The following is a 21,584-nucleotide window of genomic DNA, read 5'->3' on the forward strand; positions in this document are numbered from 1 at the left end:
CTAATGAACTGCAGAGTCATACAGATTTTCAATATATGCTGTAACTCATGTCCAACCCAGACAGCCTCTTGTCTTTTCAATTGCTACTTTGCAGCCATGCTGGCATGTCATAACGAGAAAACCACACATGTAACTGATTATAATAAACAACTGCATTTCATTAAGGTGAGCAGTTCACTCTGCAGGTGTTTCAGTAAATAGTTGTGCCTGTGCATATTTCCACTTTAGGTTAATGATTACTGGTATCAGCAGACAACTTGGCTTGAGGTATTAGGAGAGAACAAGCTAAATAACTTTAAACTAACTCCACAAAGATCAAGATCTCTTTTGCCTGGGTGTATCACAGAAAAGATAAAACAAACGTAGGTGGAGAAACAATACAATAGAGACAGAGCAAATATAGCCAGAAAAACAAAAGTATAAAACATATAGTGAATATGTAACAAAAGATACCCCTACAGATACAGAGACAATCACATACACTACAAGATAGATTTAAAGTTATAAGATTAAAATAGGCACCATGTATCCATTCAAAAAGTGCACCGAAATAAAAGGCAGTCTCTCCTAACGCCTGGCTGAGATGTCTTCTGAAAAGCAGTGGTTTTAAATGTCAGAGGACAAATGATATACTGACAAAGCTTTTACAATAGACTTGTAGTTCTCTTTATAACAGGTGAAATTCACTTCACTACATGAGCTAGCAGCATGCTACTTGCATGTTAACAGTGCACCAACCATCATGCTGCCTGAGTTACCACATAAATAAAAAAAAAAATGTCTCAGTAATCCAAACCCAGTTAACAAGCCACACACCAAATATTTTGTTTACGGTATCACTGATTTACACTTCAAGTTCCGCATGTACCCATTTCTTCAAACCTACAGTTTTAGACTCAATCAGGCTGTTTGGGCTTATGCTTCCTTTATCTTGCTCTGACTGATCAAACTGGTTTAAAGAATGCATCTTGCAGTTTTAACTTGTGTGCCTATATCATACCAAGTCTGGTGCCCGTAATTCAACCTGTGATCCCCTGAAATTTGTCAGCGAATGGTAGCAGAGCTAGTAACTATGTTAACACTACATCAGAGCGGCATCGAGTCATATCAATGTCTATGAGGTGCTTGTAGCCAGTATATATTTTGATGCTTTCCTCTGCCCCTGTTAGGTTACATTGTGTTTGTAGCCTACTCATCAGACTGTTACACCAGTATCATTAACTCCTGTGCACAAAGTAGTGCTGCTTAAAACTAAAGCTTGTCGCCTTGGGGAAAGACGCTCTAATGGCAATTTTTCCTTACACAAAGTATCTGTCGGCACAACTCAGTATTGAGAGCAATCCTTAATAAATGACACAATTAAGAGAGCATAAAGTGGAACAAGTCTCCACTTGACAATCTTCATACACAGGGTCCCACTATAGCTTAAGGGTTGAGATACTGTGATATTAGTGCACTGTGGCTGAATGGAGCTCACACACAGCAGTGCAGCACTACAGCCATGCTGCACTTGTACCCGTTTTCTGTTGTTTTTTATTTTAAGCGGTTACATGTTTAAGAAATTAATCATATTAGTTGTAAATCTGCATTAATATAATTTTTCTACACGCAGTTCCGGGACAGACCTTGATACGTTCAATCTGAGAGGCAGCATTCAAATTGACAAAATACACATTGAAAAGAAGACTGGTTATTTGAATAAAATGTATACTTCTAAAGATACATGTGTTTTGTATAATTTTTTAGGTCCTTGTCAATTACAATGTTCAAAGAAGCAAAGAAGAAGAGAGCTGACAAGCCTTCGTGTAAGAGTCGGGTTCAATTCACATCTCAGTCAGTGTTGAGCACGCAGCCATTTAAAAAGCTCTTCTGCAAAGTTGAAATTAATCACATGGCCAGAGAAGCTTTGTGTAAAGTTTGGAATTAAGGTGAATTAACAGACCATTTCAAGTTAAAGACTGAGTATAAAAGAATATGAAATTATGAAAGTAAGAACTAAACAAATTAAGTAGATGACTCACTGTCGATGTCCTCTAAATGCCCTGCCTCTACATCTGATTATTATGTTGATGAATTGAATGATTGTACCAAATTTTGTGTGAAAATACATTACAAAAAAAAAATTTAATAGAACACTTTGAAAACACATCAGATTTCCATTCATGAGAAAAAAAATCATACTGGATATATATACTAATATATGTTATACATTATATTTATGATATATATGGATTAGGTGTTAGGAAGGAAACAGGTTAGTCCATTCTACTGAAATTTCATTCCAGCAACTGAAAATGGTATTCAATACTTTGTAAGACCCCCACGTGTTTGTATGCAGACCTGTCAACACTGGGACATGCTCCTAATAAGCTGACTGATGATGCCCAGGGGTATTTCCTCCCAGATCTGGATCAGGACATCACTGAGCTCCCATACAGTCTGAGGTGCAACCTGGCGACATAGGACGGACCAAAACATAATGTCCCAGAGGTGTTCTATTGGATTTAGGTCAGTTGAGCATGGGGGTCGGTCAATGGTATCAAGGTCTTCATCCTCCAGTAGCAAACCAAGACTCACTGAACCAGTGTAGGGTCTGACAGTGGGTCCAATGATTTCATCCCGATACCTAATGGCACTCAGAGTTCTGTTGCTTAGCCTGTAGAGGTCTGTGCATCTCTTCATTGATGTGCCTCCCCAGACCATTACTGACCTACCACCAAACAGGTCATGCTAAATTATGCAACAGGCAGCATAACTTTCTCCTCGGCTTCTCTAGACCCATTCACATCTGTCTCATGTGCTCAGGGTACCAATTGAGCATTGCGTGTACACGACAGCCTACCTGAGTATTGTTGCTGACCATGACCATCCCTTTGTGAACGCAGTGTACCCATCTTCTGATGGCTACTTTCAGCAGGATAACAGGCCATGTCATAAAGCGCGAATGGTTTCTTGGAACTGGTTTCTTGAGCATGACAATGAGTTCACTGTACTGGGCCTCCACAGTTGCCGGATCTCAATCCAATAGAGCACCTTTGGGATGTGGTGGAACGGGAGATTTGCATCATGGATGTGCAGCCGACAAATCTGCAGCAACTGTGTGATGCTATCGTGTCAATATGGACCAAAATCTCTGAGGAATGTTTCCAGTATCTTGTTGAATCTATGGCACAAAGGATTAAGGCAGTTCTGAAGGCAAAGGGGGTCCAACCTGGTACTAGTAAGGTGTACCTAATAGTATGTAAGTAAGTGGCCGGTGAGTGTATGTAGTACCACTTAGCACAATAGTAGTATCGGAAGTCATAAAATCTTCACAATGACTAAACAGAACAAAATACTAATGAAGTACTATTACAGAAGGTGTTACTTTTTGATACAGCAGGCAATGCTAGAGTACAATTACTAGGAGAGCAATTATGCAAAACAAGGGATCTACCAAGGAGTTTTACCTTTAGAAAAATCTATTACATTTTCCTAGAGCACAGGGTGAAGGCTCACCAGTCAAAAATAGTGTAAAATAATACAGTTACAATGACATAATTAGAAAGCCAACCATTTCTTATATTGGAGAGGTTCGGAAGCAAGTGTTGACAATTCTGCTATTAAAAAAAACAGATTTGTAGCTCTAAAATAATATTAGGTTTAATTAAAAATATTTTCATTTTTATGATGGTTAAAAAAGCAAGTCTTATTGTTCCTGGGAGCGGTGAGCTCTTTTCATTTCCATACAGGTCAAAGAGGTCCATTGATATTCACTGGCAGCTAGTAAAGCAGTAAAAATTGCCACTGTACAACAAAATGACTGATATTGTTTGTGAAGAGCTGTGGTTTTGTATGGTACAGGTACAATAATCATTCACCCTGAGGTTTCTCAGTATACACTCAGATTCAGCTGAGCCACTGCATACAGTTGGGCGTGAACTGTAAACTGTCTCAGACAGAAACACAGTCTGGTTGTATCTAGAAACAAGACCAGGTATGTACAGGTTCTTGGAGTTAGTTACTATGCAGCAACTAAACATCTGTAACTACTCTAAATGAACCTGATGCCATTCTGGGCAATCAGTTTAGGGCTGAATAAACCATTATTCTAACAGTGCTGAGAGTAAAATGAGGCAAAAGAAAAAATAAAGCCAAGAGAGACAGATTCCAGAGGCTGGTCTTTAAGTGGCTGAATCGCAGTGTGGAGAAGCCCCAGGAGACCCTTTCAAATGAAAAGAGAGGATAAAGTTTAATCTAATACATCGACTCATAGCAGAGGGCAGGAGGGAAAGAGAAACGGCCAAGACAATGGCTTCACATTGCACAAATCAATAGAAATTGAATTTGCCAACCCCTACGCAAAAAATATACAGTTACACATACACAGGCAAATACACAATCATAGCCTTGTGCAAGGCACTAACTGAATTATCAAGCATTCAGTGATCAGAGTCTACGCAGCACAAAGAGGGGCCACAGAATGAAGTGCAGATCCTCCCTGGTCCATTCATCCAAACTGCTGCTGTCAGCTGCCACTGCCATTGCTGCGTTTTAGCACAGTTGGATCACATTAATTTTGTTATTAGCGCTTAGCTTAATTTCTCAACAGTGTGATGAGTCACATCTGCAGAAAGCTAGGTAAGCTACACCACTGAAAGGGATAAATCAAAATGCAGGATATCTAAATGAAGAAAGTAAATGACAACCGCTAGGATGGTTACATTAAGTGATGGAAATTTAATTTGTTATCAATTAAATAAAAGTTGTCCAGAGTGTGAAGATTACAATCTAGGTAAATATTACATTGAACACTTTACTAGCAAACACACAATAGTCAGTAGTAGATCTGGCTCATGTTTAGGAGCCATAAGAAGCTGAATATCCCTGAGTCTGACTAAGCTCCCTTACATTTTAATGTTAAATACTAATAAAACTATTTCAACAAAGGCTTTGGCATAGGGACATGTACCTGGTTAGCTAACATACAGTATATACAAAAAACATCTTTGTGTAACAGAAGGTTATAACTATCATTTAATGGGATAGGAGGATGGCAGGAGATATTATTGGCTCCGTTCTGGATGTAGTCATTTAGTTCTAAAATGTTTCCCTTCTTTTGTACAAAAGAAACACAATGAATAATCTTCTGAAATACACTAATAAAAAAAGATTAGAGCCTGCACACTCCATTGAGTGTGCTGGCTGTACTACCAGTATACTAGAAGCCTAGAAGATGCAACCCTTGAGAGCCTATTAATATGCTGTGAGGCATTCGGGAGACAGTATGCAGGTCTGAGGCAGAGTCTCAGCAAACTGAATGCTGAAAGGTGTGGGAGTTAGCTTCTGATTTAAATGCTTTAGGAACATTAGCTGCAAGCCATACTTCAACTCTGTCTTGCTGTCATTTCTTATAAATGTCAGGTTTTTGTTAGCAACATTTTGCCTGTGTCTACCTGAGACCAGGTGTGCCATCTGATCCATCAGTGAGGATCAAAACACAGACTACAAAGGAGCAGAGAAATCACCTGGGTGGTAAAAATGCATCCAGTTGACTGACGCCCAATTACTGTTACATGTAGATAGAATCTCTCCAACAGACATCCACTTACTGGTATAGCCAACATAGAACCCAAATGAATTAGGGTAATATAATTTCAATTAAACAAGTGCAGTACATTTTCAAGAACCTAAGAAAAGTGTTTCCCTGGAGGGAGGTAAGGCGGCTGTGCCCATTTTCAAGCTCCACAAAAAGATCTAAGTTTGACACGAGGCACTTTCAATGAGAATCACAATGTTTAGCACTTTGCTTTGCCTGGGATGTGTATGAGCAGTGTTTTGTGTGACATTTCAAATATCCATCCTGCATTAAATACTAGTCCCAAGTAAACTGTCATCGAGCTCACATCACAGCACTGCACGCCTCTGAACTCGACAAACCTTTTGAGTAACACATCTCCTCTGTAGAGTAGATGAAAATGCTTTCAGGTAAGACTTTGCCAGTGAGGACAAATAACACAAACAGTTTTTTAAATTATACATAAACATGTGAAAACAAAAGAAAAAAATAACAAAATAAAACTTCTCTAAACATAGAAATAAAACATCAAAACAACAAGGCCAATTTTCTCCAACAAACATAAAACGTACAGTTTACAGAATCCTTTTATCTGGTTCATACAACACAGACTGGCAGAAGGAGTTGTTTTTCTGAAAGATTTTAAGCCTCTTATTGCATTTGTAATAACTGTTTCTGTGCTTACAGTGGCCAAGACCCATGACAGGGTTACATTACCAAAGATTTTCAATACCAGTGTTGACATTTGTGTTGATCCTTTAGTCCAATCCAATTCACATTTTTAACAGATATCATTAAGGAAACCTGGCTTTTACAAAACTAGTGTAACATGTTAATAAAATGTTAAACATAGGTGAAATTATTGTTAATTATTAACTCAAGCATGTGGGTGACACAACATGCATTCTCAATAATGGTTACAGGTAACTCTCAAAGGCCACCAAAATTGTATTATTGTATTGTATTGTATTATATTATTTTCACACAGCTGCCCACATCGCAGTGTTAACAGAAATGACATACACCGTTATATAATACATGTAATGTTTTGTAGGTTTGCATATTTACAACATGATTTGGACCAGAGGTTGCCTTTCACTTTCTCGATATTTGTCATTTTGACAAACAGGCTCATAAAAAATTGTCTGCAATTGTCATAATAATAATAATAATAATAATAATAATAATAATAGTAGTAATAGTTGTATAATTATTACCTATCATTTTATTTTAAGTTTTTTCAGGCTTTATAAAACATATTTAAAACTGCAATATGCAACTTAAGTGAGCGCAAGCATGACCATGAAGTCTATATACTCAGCTCTGACCGGCCTAAAATCTACCTCCGTAACTATGCTCTTCTACCGTCTGCTACACTCTGCCGAGCTCTGGACAGCATAAGTCATTTTCTGCTACAATACATAGAACTAATTAATGTGAAATCATTGAAGTGACTTTTAGAACCAAATATTTCACTGCATGATTGTTGTGAGAGTCTGACTTCACGGGAGGTGCCAATATGTCTCCAATAATGAGATACATTATGAAGCCTAGTTGTACTAAAAATATTTTTAGTAGAACTCATCTGTGTTTTAATGATAGCATACAACCTACACCATCTCTTGCTATCAGTATCAGCATGATAAATGTCTTAATGGCAACAACATAATGATGTCTTCAATGCAAATGAGGGGACAGTTCAGCAAATCAACTTCCATGAATACTCTGTTCCCTATCAACAATCACACATTTTAGGCAACACCTTGGTGAATGTGCAGCCACACAAATGTACCATCCCAGTCGTGCAACTACTTTTAATCACCATAGCAACCTCAATTTCAATAAAGACAGAGAGTTGTGTAAAACAATATGTGTAGAAAAACTGTCATTTCTACTTTTAAACCGTGGAGGCCTGTTTTAATAGCAACTCATGGGTTTTCAGATTTGTTTCCACCATTTCATTCTCCCTTTCATAACCACACAAAATTGTGCAGCTAAGGTTAAAAAATAATAATAAAAAAAATCACATCTACATACTATTTGAGGAAAAATTTACATACTGTCTGGGAGGATATGTGTGGGTTTTGTTATGAAAATGAGGTGAGGACTGAAAATGCAGTACAGATTTTACTAGAAGAAGGAGTCATTTTGAACAGAAACACATAGTTTCACCTGTTTTCATCTTTTAACACCCCATCACTACTGACTCTGCGCTCAGTCACCAGTAATTCCCATCTGTTTTAACTGGGAGGTAAAGAGCACAAAACTACACACTACACTGGAAACCATATAATATATTTTCCTGGGGGAATGGTAGCATGGACAAACTGTAAATAATATGAAAGCATTTTCGTATTGCAGCGACATTATGGTTAATACTCAAACTTCAAAGTGCTACTACAGTTAAGACTTGGTTTTAGGGCTAAGGTCAGACTTAGGTTAAGCTTATGGTGAGGGCCTCAGAATGAATTATGTAAATAAGTAAGTTCACTCCTCCTTTTTCTGTGGGACCTTTCAGCTCCCAGAATCATTTCCATAGGTCATGGCCTGACCCACCCCACCCATGCACCCAGCCAGCTCCATTATGGTCAGCCCTTTGTCAATACCAGATGTGTTCTCTAAATGTGTGTGTGTTGGGCAAAGAGGCCCACTGCCCCAGACCCGGATGAACCTCCCCCCACACAAACACAGAGCCGATGACAAAGGCTGCTATCTGCCCTGATGATTTGTTTCACCTTGCTGGTCAAAGCTGGAGCCAACACTCAGGGAAAAACTGCGAAGCTAACGGTGGCTGACACTATAAAAGTTACAAACATCAACATGCCCAACATGGGGAAGTGAAGCAAACTGCCATTGAGAGTTTCATACAGCACAGAATAGTATGTTGCTATTGTTGATTCTTGAAGGTGTAGGTGTCCACTAATTTTCAAGCACAAAGTCTACAATGATGATAGATGAACTGGTTATATCACACTTGGTCACAGACACTGTTCTTGTGTTGCACTTGCAGAAAATTTGGACAGAAGCAGTATTTGCTGACATCGACTGCAGCACACCCTTATGAAAAAAACATGTGCACCATGCAACCAGTCTCTTTTATCATCACAGATGAAATAAAGCTGAGGCAGCTTTTTGTTCCTGCAAAACAAAGAGGAAGGTATGGATGGCAGAACATATTGAGAATGGGATGGGAGGAAAAGGCAGTACATCTGTTTGAGCCACTGGGCCTATAAATATGCAGCAGCTTGATCTGAAAGGTTAGACAGCCAGCACCCTGGCAGCTGCTCCAACCTAGACACAAGGCACACCCACACACCCACACCTACTGTCATTTATGGAAAACACAGTTCAAGGTAGAGCCCTTGATCAGTGAGTCCAACAAAAATAATCACCATCATCATCTCAAATGTCCTATACTTCTTCACTGTTACCTAACAGAGATGACTTCACTGAACAGCATTTCTCATCTAATTAGCCTGCTTGCCAGCCAGACTGCATTTCAAGGATGTCTCTTTTGTTTAATGAGGTTCTGCTTCAGGTTGTATTCACACAGACAGATGCCCTGCAGTAAAACAAAGCAACTAGCTGCATCTGTGGGGGTGTGCTGTATGTAGCAGTAAAATATGATCTGGGAAGTCGAAGGAACAAATTAATGTATTTAATGCTTATTTTGTCTTTAAAATGCCATAGGATTGTCTGGGTTGTCACAGCAGCAACTGATCATGCAACATTACAGTGACAATTTTGCATGACCAGTACACAGCAGCAAACACCAGAAACACAGCATTTGCCTTACCAGGAATGGACACTTGTAAATACTTGAATTGCCAATCACATTACATATTGAGGAAAAAAGAATGATTCATATGATTCATAGCACAGCATAATTTTGTACAAACCTTCATTCTGTACATACCTCTTTGTACACAGCAAAAGAAGACTACACAATCAAATACAGAGTGTATAGTATGCATAGTTTTTGACTGTATGAACATATTAACAGCCCGCTGACTTTGCCACATCTTATTTTCCAACAGCTACTTGATCCTGATTCAGAACTAAAATTGAGAGGTTAATTGATTGGCCTGTGTCTCTGTGACTGAAGGTGGAGCGCATCTCATGGACACAAAGCGAACAGCAGGTAGGTGAACAGAAGGAGCCCAGGAAAGTTGGGACTTTTAATTTACAACTATACGTTGTTACGCATAGTATAACGAACTATATAAAATCTCCAACACATAAGATATTTCCTCTCTCCTCTTGTTGTGGATGTATCTACTGCATATAGGACTACACCATTTTGTGTGAGCAACCAATCCTCAATGCAGCACTGCTGGGGCACTCATTCTTATTTTAAAATACTTGGAATTATTAAAATATTTTCACAATTCAAGTGTTCATAATATTTATGTCTTGTTTGTAGCTATTCAAATGTTGTATTTTACAACAAAGACAGACAAAACAACAACAACAACAACAACGACAACAGCAACAACAACAACATACTGGAGGTAGACTACAGCTGGGATTCAAACCCCAGTCTCCTGCAGCTCTAAAGATCAATATGTTGTGGTCAGTGTTGATATTATTTAATGCGAATAAAATGAGATAATTACAGAAGAACTGTATGTTTTAAGAATGCTTGAATATGTATGGAAGAAGGACTGCAGACATACCAAATTACAACTGGAAGTGTGCATTTGTAAAGCGAGGCATGAAAGAAAACCTACAATTTTAAGGTTGTTTTGTTGTTCTCTATGCTCACAAAATCAGAATACATCTGGTAAATTGCTAAGCAGCTTAGTTGCTCTACATGGGTACCACCAGCCTGGCAGAGGAAAATAGACCACAAAGGTGAAAAATAAGGTAAGGTAGAGTAGGTTGGTTATTTTTCTAGAGTTTACAGTTAATGAGAGATGTCTTCGACGTGAGTGCATCAGCCAGGAATACAACATGGACCAGCCTACTGTAACAGCCTGGTAAAGCCCAAAATTATCTTGGGTTGGTCAGCAGTTTATGTCCTACTTTCTACATTAGTCTTGAAGCTACAATATTTCAAGTGTAATACTGAGATTTGAAACTGTAGTCTCAATACATTCTCTAGCTTTAATGGTAGGTTACACTGCATACACTTTAAACATGTGTCTAACTTACAAATATTTATCAGCTGAAAGTCAATTTAAACTTTTTTTAATTGAGATATCCTAGCACAAACCTCCCAGAGCCCAAAGTCAGAAGCTCACAGATGCAGATCAGGTTTACTTACAATGCACACAAAGATCTCTCTCTTCTCTTAATTTTCTAAAGAAATTTAAAACTACTCTTTGGATAAAGTATGAGCCTAGGTAGATAGAGTAATATAGTGTAATGTGGCTTGCTTGGTAGAGGTGGTGTGGATGGGGTCTTTGTGTTTCAGATCCGGGACCTTTTTCCTAACACAATGCAAAATCTGAAAAGGCTCTTTCTGCTGCTTTACCTCTGTGTTTAATACAAAGCATCTCACTGTGACACAAGTAAAACAATCTATCATTTTATTGAGAGAGTAAGGTGAGGGGCTTGTTTTAACTGAGAAAAAAAACAAAACAGATTTTATAAAAAAAAAAAAAAGGCACATCTTCCTTAAACCAATAGTCTAGAAGTATCATCTAGCAACATTTTGAAATACAAAAATAGGGAGGAACATCTTGACTTTGCAAGTTGTTATAATTGTTACTCCAGTGAGACGAACGAGCATGACTCCCACCACTAACAAACAGAGAATCAGCAGTAGGGTTTGTGATTCTCTGGCCTCTGCATGAAACGGAGCAGACTAGGGAGCGAGGGTGGGGCATTCATTAAAGCATTGGCGCTTTTGAATCCAATGGCCACTGGCATGGCTACAACCTCTCAAATTAGTTGTGGTTCCATGGGCCGGGACAACGGACGGCCAGGGTCACTTGAATGCTTGACATTCCTCCACTGCTAGTACTGACAGCAGCAGCACACAACCAGCAGAAAAACAACACTACGTTAAAAAAAACAAACAAAAAAAACATAGAAATACATAACACAAAACATACAACCCAGCGGCTAGGGAAGCAGGCAAGAATACACAATGCAAAACACTAATTCTCCACAGCCTAAAACAATACAGCATATTGTTTTACAGTAACAGTAAAACATTTAAACGCAACATATCTGCTGAACGTCACAAAAAAAAGAGAAATCAAAACGCACACTGTGGCTTTGACAAAAATCCTGTGACTATTGTATCATTGAAAAATATTGCTTCCTGATGTTTGCTGTCTTTCCACAGTAAACACTAGTTTCAACAACATTTGGAAAAAGTGCTAATAATACAAGAAGTGCATCTATCCATCGTTATTTTCATATTTCTGAGTTTAGGTGATTGAATGTTCTCCCCATCGCACACTATAAACTAATCCTAGCCCTGTGATAAGTGGTAAAAGAAAACATCTAAATTAAACAGGCTTTGGTATGGTTCTGTGCAGACTAATATCCCAGTTTTGAGTCTTCTTTGGGATGTGACATTTACATGAAACACAAGAAATTACTCACCCGTTTACATGACCAGAACAGTAAATCATATTATGGATTAATGTATAAAATGTAAAAGAATAACTGAAATAGGTGAGCAGTTTACCAGACTCTAAAACAAAGCCTTTTCCCATATATTTCATTAATTACTACTTAAAATGCATATCATCACAAAAAAGAACCTGAAATCAACAGTGGCTTGAAATTGACCACAATCAACTTACCAATCTATGTTCCTAATTGCATTTCAGTTGGTGTATCCCAATTTTTTCAAAATTTCAAGGGGTTCAAGGGTTCAACAGTTTCTGAAACAAGGATTTAACGTTTACATCACAAGCACATAACCTACATACACCAAAAAGCTGTGCATGAGAGTAGACACCCTGAAAAAACGGGGAGAATTTTTAAACCAATGTGAGGCAGATCAAGTACAACTCCTGGAAACAACAACCACCCTGGTGTCATTTCCCTTTGTACATGGTGTATACTTTACAGTCACAAGACATTGTATGAAAGTGGAACAAACTGTAGGACACGTGTATCTAAATCTGAGGATTTCTTATTACAAGCAGCAACCCAGAAGCAACAAGAAACAGCTGAGATAACATCCTAAACTGATGCCGCCCCATCAGGACAGTCAGGATCAATTTGGAATCTCCCTTGACAGTTGCCGACATTTGACTCATACTGCTGACACAACACCCATTCTTTATACCATCCATTCCAGCTAAATGTGTCCCATTTGCTTAGTATACCTCTCTGGGAATGGGGGGAAAAGCAGAAAACTCAGAGCAGACAAATGAAAGTGGAAGGTGGGAGGGCTGAGTGAAGGAGAGGAAGAAACAAGTGACAGAGCATGAGGACAGAGCCTATTAGGTGGGAGGATGACTGAGGCTGGCAGGATGAGGAGAGTAATAGTGACACCACCTAATTTAGCCCAATGCCAGCCCTTGGATGTGTGTGGATGCTTTTGTGTGTGTGCGCGCCGCACTGCTATATACCAATGCTGCTGAGGCAAGTGTGTGTGATCTGCAGGGGTGTGGTGCTGAACAGCAAACGTGGCATGTACAGGTGTCCGTGTGCTCTCTGGTTAAATGATCTCCATCTCTTTGTGATGGACAGCTGAAATGTGCACTGGTGCTCTGTGGGTCAGACTATCTCCATTTAAAATGTTGGGTTATATTCTGGTGTAAATGATGCAGCGCAGACCACGGGCCCATGCCATGACAATCATATTGCTGGGGGAAGGAAAAGCGGAATTCCCTCACTTCTTGTGTGACCCTGAGCCAACATATCAATTTTATAGCCAGGCTGCATCCAAGACAGCCCTGTGGTCTATAAAGACACGACAATAATTTTAACATGGGGAGGTTTCATTAAGTTCTTTGTGCATGCTGCTGAATTGAATGCTCCTCCACTCATCATGAGGCTCTCTCTCTCTCTCTCTCTCTCCCCACACACAAAGAAATGACACACAAAGGAAACGCGTGAGTGTGCAAGTCAGTAGAAAAAACAACACACACTATCGATTATTTGTGCCTATGAGAAAAGACTGCAATCATAATGTGGCTACCGAAAAAGAAAACAGACCATAGTTCCGCTGCTTAATAAAAATAAAAACCAGAGAGCATACTGAGAGCAAGAATAAAGGGTAGCAGCGGTGGAGACTGGCGTAGCACTGGTATTTTGCGATGAGCAATCCACAATACTGAGCCCGATTCACAAATCTTGGGGGCTAACACAATACCGCTTCTCGGTAACCTTAAACACCACGTTGCACATGAGCCAGTCCCTTCCGAGCGTCGTAGGGACGTCCCCTTCTTTTCGGCATGCTTGAAAACAACCATTTATTCCGCTGTGAACTAAAACTATCGCTGCAAAGCTAATTCCTGGGTCTTGTGGTTTAGTGAAATGACACCATGCGGACATTTCAACGCTGTATGCACCAGGTGACTGAAACGAATGGGCCAGACTTAAACGATACAAGGCATAACTAAACTGACATATTTTTAAATGAAGTTTGGCACAGCAGGACGATTTGCATTCTCTCAAATAGGAGGATGAATAAGTAGCATACTGAAGACATAGTTTCAACCTGTTCAGCCGAGGTATCAAATATCCCTTGTATGCTGCATGTCTAAAGCACTAAACACAATGCCATCACCTGTCGAAAGAAAAAGTAAAAATTCCCAGACAACTAAACAAAAAAAAAAAAAATGTATAGCTGACAGCCAAAGCTAACAATAGCAGGCTAACAAGCAGACACCTATTAAAAAGCAAAGTTCAACCACCAGAGCTAATGGTTATGGCTAATGGTTTCGCTAGAGCAGAGGGTGACAGACGTGACAGAAACAAAGTGCTGCCAGACTCAAGGAAAATAGTGCGAGAGAAAAGCAACAGGGCTTTAGTTATTTAGTTTGCCGCTTCTCTAAAAGTATCTATAAATACATTTAACACCACAACAGGACGTCGTTGTTACTGATAGACCAGTAACCGAGGCATCAGCGGGATGCACGGAGAAATAACGGTCACCTGGAACAAGACTGAACATTTACCACTGAGGCAACATAAACTTATGTCACTAGTTACAACTATGCTCCCCCACCAAATAAATAAAACACAGCAGACTGGGAGGGTTCATGCTCCAGCTACAAGGTAAATGAACAGCCAGTACTTGACAAAAAGCAAACATCCACTCAGTGATGCTGCCAACTTTGTATTTGCGAAACTCGGGACTGTTCACCGGTCGGACTCTTTGTTGGCCGAGTACAGCCCAAAAGCGGTGCCCAAGACCTGACCTGATCATGGGGTGTAGCTGTCGGACCTGTTAAGCCCAACGTGACTTTTAGCTCCCTGCTTCTTTCCCCCCCCCCTCAGACAATAAACATTCCTCAGACAGGCAGCAGCAGGCTGGCCGCCGACCCTGCGCCATCTTAGTTACACACACTCTGCTTCTTCAGGCTTCTTGAACAAAGAGCTTTTACCAACGGAGACTAAGAGTGTAACCAGAGAGTGGGACGCTTGACAAATACCCGACAGACAAAAAAACACAACTCCGTCTTATCCCTTTAAAGCCTCTTACCAGTAGTTTGTAGTATCCCCGTCCCGAACAGGAGAACGACCACGAAGCACGGTATTGCATCCATCGTAGCTACGGACCAGACTGGAAGCCGAGTGCTAACTTCTCCCTGCTTTCAGGAAGGTGCGCGCTGATTAGTTAACAGAGCGGCAGGTCCCGCCCATCCAGGCGCTCGGCTGATGCTGATTGGCGGAGAGCCACGCCACACCCCGCCCCACTGGAGCAACTCTCTCATTACTGTAAACAAACACTGTTGCTATTCACGATCGTGAAAAAGATCGTGTTCAAGTTAATTCATATTATTTCTACAATAACAATATATGTTCAGAACAATAACACATGTTGAGCACCTTCTAAGCCAAAATGATTATAACCTACTTCCTACCATTTCATACTTTCAAATGGAAATACAAAAATCTACTGCCTGAAAATGCAGAAAAAAACATGCAGACAGTGTGATTTCTCTATACATCTCTTACCCACCCTGGCTTTAAATAGACATGTACACACACATATACCCACAAGGGAAAATGTCTCCCGGCAGGTAACAGTCGTGATTTCGTCAGGAAGAGCAATCATGCCACAGTGCTGAGGTAACATGTCATGATAATAACATAGGCAAATAGAGATTACATTCTCACTGCTGCCAGCCTTTCTAGATAACATATCTTCAATGGCGTGCTGTTGCTTAACCCATGTTCATCATCCATATGTCTTTCACGCGCTAACACAGATGTCCAACACAATCATGGCAAAGACACACACACACACACACACACACATCCCTCGCACATTGTTCTTTCGTAACCCTTCTTTTGTCTCCGCCACATTTATTCCATCTCCTGAGTAGACACACAAATACACATACACAGGCAACATGGCCCCTATGCCCCCACTTTTAATGCACAAGCATACACACACGCATGCTCTCTTTCTCTGTCTCTCCCTAGTCCCTGGTGAGTGTGACAGAGATTGATGATGGCCTATTATTTGATGTCCAACTGAGTCCTGCACACACACACACACACACACACACACACACACACACACACAGGCGACACCTGCTTTTAGCAGTAATCAAATGCTGTTCATGTTTTAATGCTTGTACCTGTCTCATTTGCATTTACAATTTTGGCATTTAGCTGACGCGTTCATCCACAGTGACTTGCAATGTGTGGACCTGTCGAAAGTGCTCAGATTTTTAATAACAAAATTACATGCAAGCAATAGCAAGTAGTGTAAAGGTCAACTGCAATTTTATTGTTAACTCAGAAGCATGGTGCAAAAATGTGTGCAAGGAAAGGAAGTGAAGGACAGAGGCAGAAACAGTTTTTTTTTCTCTTTAGTCAGAGCAAGACCAGTGATTGGAGTTAAGATACCTTCAGTAAACACATTTTTCTTCCTATATTGTTTTGTCTGGAGAAAGAAAATCAAAAGTCTCTTTACAGTTGGCAAGGACAGGGGGCACACTAGGAGGAGGACTGAAGCTCAATTTCATTAGTCATTTTAATATGTCCTCGTTCACTTCCCTCTGGCCGTCCCACTCCGGAGAATCTCTGCTGCCATCTTAAGTGCTGTTCTGTTCCTCTGATAACTCCACTCAGTTTTCTGAAACCCATCCTTCACCCTTGTCCTTTCTATGTGAAAGGCTTCGTGTGAAATGTTTGATGCTGTAGGGTGGAGCCAAGTTAAAGGAGTAATGACTCAGGTCTTATTATAGGTAGGCATAGTAGGTATAGCCTGCAGAAATGCAGTTCCTTTAGGTGCCACAAGAGGTAAATTGTCTTGAAATAATGCGTTACACTTGAAACACCACTATAGAAATATCATTTATAAGGTACTTGCAGCATGTTAAGCGTGTTAACAACATAGCAAATATAGAATAATAACAATGTAAAGATATCTCAAGTAAGTGTAACCAAGAGTTAAGGACTGTTAATGGCACAAGACCAAGGACAAGAATATCAAAGTCTTTAGGAATGGTCCACCATTATAGTTCAGCCCGAAATATCCCATCAAATATTAGATGGACTGCCAAAAATACATGGTACCCACGGAGAGACTCTGGTGTTAGTGTTTCTTTTTCCTCTTGTTCCATCAACAAGTCATTTCTTCAGCACTTTCAAATACCTGCAAACTAATGACATTCACATCAGCTTCAGCAGCTAATGGCAGTGATATCACTCACCGTGCTGGGGTGTGTTCCTCTTCTAAAATTATTTCTATCAGTCACAGCTAAACAAGTTGAAACAAAGTTCCACAGGTAAAGACAACTGACCTGTATCTTTTCCAAAAACATAGACTGGCAGCACGGGTCACATTTAAAAGCAGACAATTATTAACTAGTCGTTAATGTCAGTATAAAACTAACACGCTGTTTGCCTGCTGCACGAGTTCAGAGCAATGCTTTTGTTTTTTTTATGTCTGTAGCATTAGCATGTATTAAAATGCTGCCCTTTCCTTTTAGACGAGCTGCATTTATGCAAAAACCCACATTAGAGGTAAACAAGCAGAGCTTCACTCCTGAAAGTGCCAACGCAGGGTTTCATCAGTGTTAATCACACACAGAGCATCACAAAAGGAGACTGTATGCTTGTTTATTTTATTTCTCCAGAAAATGACAAGCATAACAATGTGACACCATCACTCTGTGTTCTACCCCATGCAGTCGTCCCGTGTTTGAAAGAGCTGACTCCTCGAGGTCTCCAGATAGCAGCCTGAGTCTTCGGACTATGTGTGACCCATATCATTCTAGTGGACGCAGACAGCCAGCAATATATTATGGTGTCCATTCTAGACACGGAATAGGAAACATTGCTGGCTTCATCAATACTGCATGTTAAGGCGATGGCTTTCTGTCATTCAGACTTTTAAATTAACGCTCCTCACAGCTCTAGACGTACTGGACCCACGGCAGTGATGGAGATCCACTACACTACCCATATATGTGACATTACAGTACGTCAAGGGATGTATCATGTTTGAGGCCGGAGTTTTCTTACTGCAGCACATGAACATCACCTTTGCTTGTTATATTAAACCTTTTCAATCTTACCTGTGCTTCTCAATCTTAATTCCTGTACAGGACCAGGTCTATACAGGAACTAGTAAATAATAGGCTAGAATATATTCACTGGAATCTATATAAAATTCATACAGTGATCTGATTTGAGCAGCCAGTGCTCATTCAGAAAATATGTCCATGCATGAAGTCCATTCTACCTCTAACCAGAGCTTTTGCAAACAAGCCACTGTAACATGCTGTGTTTCATGTCAGTAATCCAAAGTAAACATTAGCTTAGCCGGTGTTTTTCATTAACCAGTCCATGAATACGAACGTATCCTCTGAACTGATTTAAATCTGATGTGCACTTCATATTTGTTGCATGACATTAAAATGATATCAAAACAGCTCTTTGACTAAATGGTGTTTGATTTCAACTTACTGTAGATACTGGGTTGCATTCTGCTGATGCAGAGGAGCAGACCTCCATGAGAATGAGAAGTGTTAAATGTTACTTTATCTTATAAAAGAACGTCTCAGAACGTCAAAAATGCCTCTGTTGTTCAAGCCCCAATCAACATGATAAATACCATTAGGAGTATATGATCGATAAACCTCATTAATATTGTTCCTATCTATGCTTTCATGTACTTTTGTAATCTGTCTGTGACATTTAACAGTCATTATTCACACACACACACACACACACACACACACACACACACACACACACACACACACACACACACACACACACAAACACACACACAAACACTGTTATGTTTGTCTAAAGGGAACGGACTGTGCCCTGTCCCTGGATCCCTCCTGGACTCCCCCCTGATATCTGGTGGTGTAGATGGAACTGTGCCAGTCACACCACCCCTCTGCTTTTATTTTAGGCCTGTCCCTCATCTCTAACAAGTGACACATTTTCCTCACTTCTATAACTGTGTTTTCTGAACTAGGAACATAAGTTGTGTAATATATGTATATATTCATGATTTTTCAGTTAGCGTGTGCAGACCTACGAGTAGGTCAGTGTATAATACAATGAGGAAAGAACAGACCGTCACACTTAAAAGCCCACTGAAACACAGGCCCGGCCATTCTGCAGTACTGAAACAAACATGTCCTGCTGATGGTTCTGATACCGGACGTGTTGTGGCATCAAACCTCGACTCCAGCTGGTGGGAAAAGGTGTCATATCATAAATCTATGTTGGACATTCTGCCAGAATGATGAAATGACACTATCTTCTGCTCGAGCTACACTAACAGCTTAATGGCTGGCTCCACAGAGCAGATTCATTCACCAGGATGAACCTACAGTATATGTTCAAATCTACATGCTCATGATCTCTCGATTACAGCTTTTTGCTTTGTCGCAGGCTTTTTCTTGTTCTGCTGAAATGGCGTTCATGGTCCACAGACGCTGATTCCAATCACCATAGTGACCTTTTTGCGTTTCCATCATATGTATGTCAAGCAAATTTTGTGAACACGCTCATGCTAACTAGAGGGTGAAATGAACCCCCCAGCTTTTGACTTGTTGCCCTCTGAATAACCAGCACTATAAGCTGCTTACAGAGCTGTGCGTAATGCTCTGTAACTGCAGCTTGATTCAGATACAGTAGCTGTCGTGTGATATTCCACCAGGCAGCAAATAGGTCCTGTATCAAAGTAGCCCCCAGGCAGAGCATTTAACACCTTTTTATGGCACGGCATTAACTCTCTGGCAAGGCCCTTCCCCATTAGATCATGTTCCTTGTCTGCTGCTTTTGCAGTTACTCTGCTTTGAAGAGCAACTGATATATGGAATCATCTTCCATACTTCTCCTCAGGAGTAATAACCTCGCTGAGAAGTGGGAGCTTTGAAACCCTTTGAAGCCCGGGGGCTGAGGAAAACTGTGCTAAATGACACGTTGGGGAGCCTCCCCTGATTCTGATGATGAATGTTAAAGAGTCTGTGGACGGAGAGCTGCGGGACAGAGGATGGAGACAGAACCTTGATACGCTCCAGATGCTACTGGCATTACGCATATTACTTTTTACAAATCATGGCAGCAGCGCCGGGCGATCTGACTGCCTTTAAAGGGCATTTAACATTCAGTAGGGCTGTGTGAACATATACAGGAGAGCTGCTTCGATTCCAACTTACACCAGCTTAGTAAATGATACAGTAGGGAATCAAAAATGTAACACACACTGTGGCTTATTACGGTTTTTATTTATGCTCAAGTGTGTTTGGCACATTTGAGTCCGGAAAGCATCTACGGGCTGCATCTTTGCAATTAAATATTAATAACAAAACAAATAGTGTGTTGCTATTGTTGCTGCTTCTTTTCTTCCTTTATAACCAGCTGAAACACACGATGTCTGCTCTGTAGCTTGTCCTGCGGTCAGCAGTGTTCAATATAAATAAACCATAATGACTTCAATGCTGTACATAAATATATTTTTGATGTACTTGTATTTTACTCATGTACATTTCTATCTCATTTCTCTCATTATTTTTACAGTCCAGTACATTTCAGAGGGAAATAGTGTGAAATGTTAAAAATTCAAATAAAACATTGAATATAATAAGATATAAATTATCCTGGTCATTAAAATATGAGTAAAACCATGAGTTGGGCTACATCAGGTGTATATAACACATTATTACATAGACTCACTCTGCACCACCACCTGCGACTGACTTCCAGCATCCATCCAGTTCTTGCAGCTGCTGTTGTTATATTATATGAAGATACAGATGGAGTAAACTGCACGTTGATAGCTTACACAATAATACTTTCACAGTTTCTTATCACAGCCATAGAGGCCGGGCCACTTTCTGCACAGGTTCACACTCACCTCTTGAATCTGTACTGAGCAGCAGCAGCAGCAGCAGCTCAGGTGGTGGAGGAAGATAAGAGCAGAGAACAATGCACAACGCTTAGCACGACAAATACTCTTCTGCTAAACAGCTCAAACATTTTCCTGTCCTCATGCTATGCAGTTCCACAGTCTTTTACCTTTTTGAATCATTAAATATATAAAATGTGTGTACAGTATGTAGATATATACAGGTTCTGACTCTTTTAGCTGTCTGCCACAGACTGTGTCAGTCTGTTGTTCGGTGCTGTGGGTTTTCAGAGGTCTCTCTCTCTGCAAACAGCTGGTTCCTGTGGTTGAGAACAATGCTACGAGGGTGGTGAGAGCGAATCGAAACAATAACACTGTGGGTCGGAGCGAAACAATCAGTTGGGGCTCGGTGAAGTTCAGTAAAGCCAAGCAGAGCTGCAGATACAGGTGATAAGAAAAAATACTTAACATGTACTTATCTAATATACAGCATTTACTTACACAAACTCAGGGCTTACAAATTATATTTCAACTATTATTTATACTATAATTGATTTTTGA

At 40.1% G+C, this 21,584-nt stretch overlaps 1 protein-coding gene across 1 annotated transcript in view; it reads right to left on the reverse strand.

Moving 5' to 3' along the window:
• Positions 1–15,271, reverse strand: part of tgfbr1b (transforming growth factor, beta receptor 1 b) — a 47,026-nt gene extending 31,755 nt beyond the window's left edge. Inside the window, exon 1 of the mRNA XM_026362145.1 lies at positions 15,177–15,271. Coding sequence (XP_026217930.1) covers positions 15,177–15,240 — 64 coding nt within the window. The 5' untranslated portion in view covers positions 15,241–15,271. The remainder of the gene's footprint in view (positions 1–15,176) is intronic.
• Between the last annotated feature and the right edge of the window lie 6,313 nt (positions 15,272–21,584).

Source organism: Anabas testudineus, chromosome 2 (genome assembly GCF_900324465.2).
Source record: "Anabas testudineus chromosome 2, fAnaTes1.2, whole genome shotgun sequence".
NCBI classification, from domain to species: domain Eukaryota; kingdom Metazoa; phylum Chordata; class Actinopteri; order Anabantiformes; family Anabantidae; genus Anabas; species Anabas testudineus.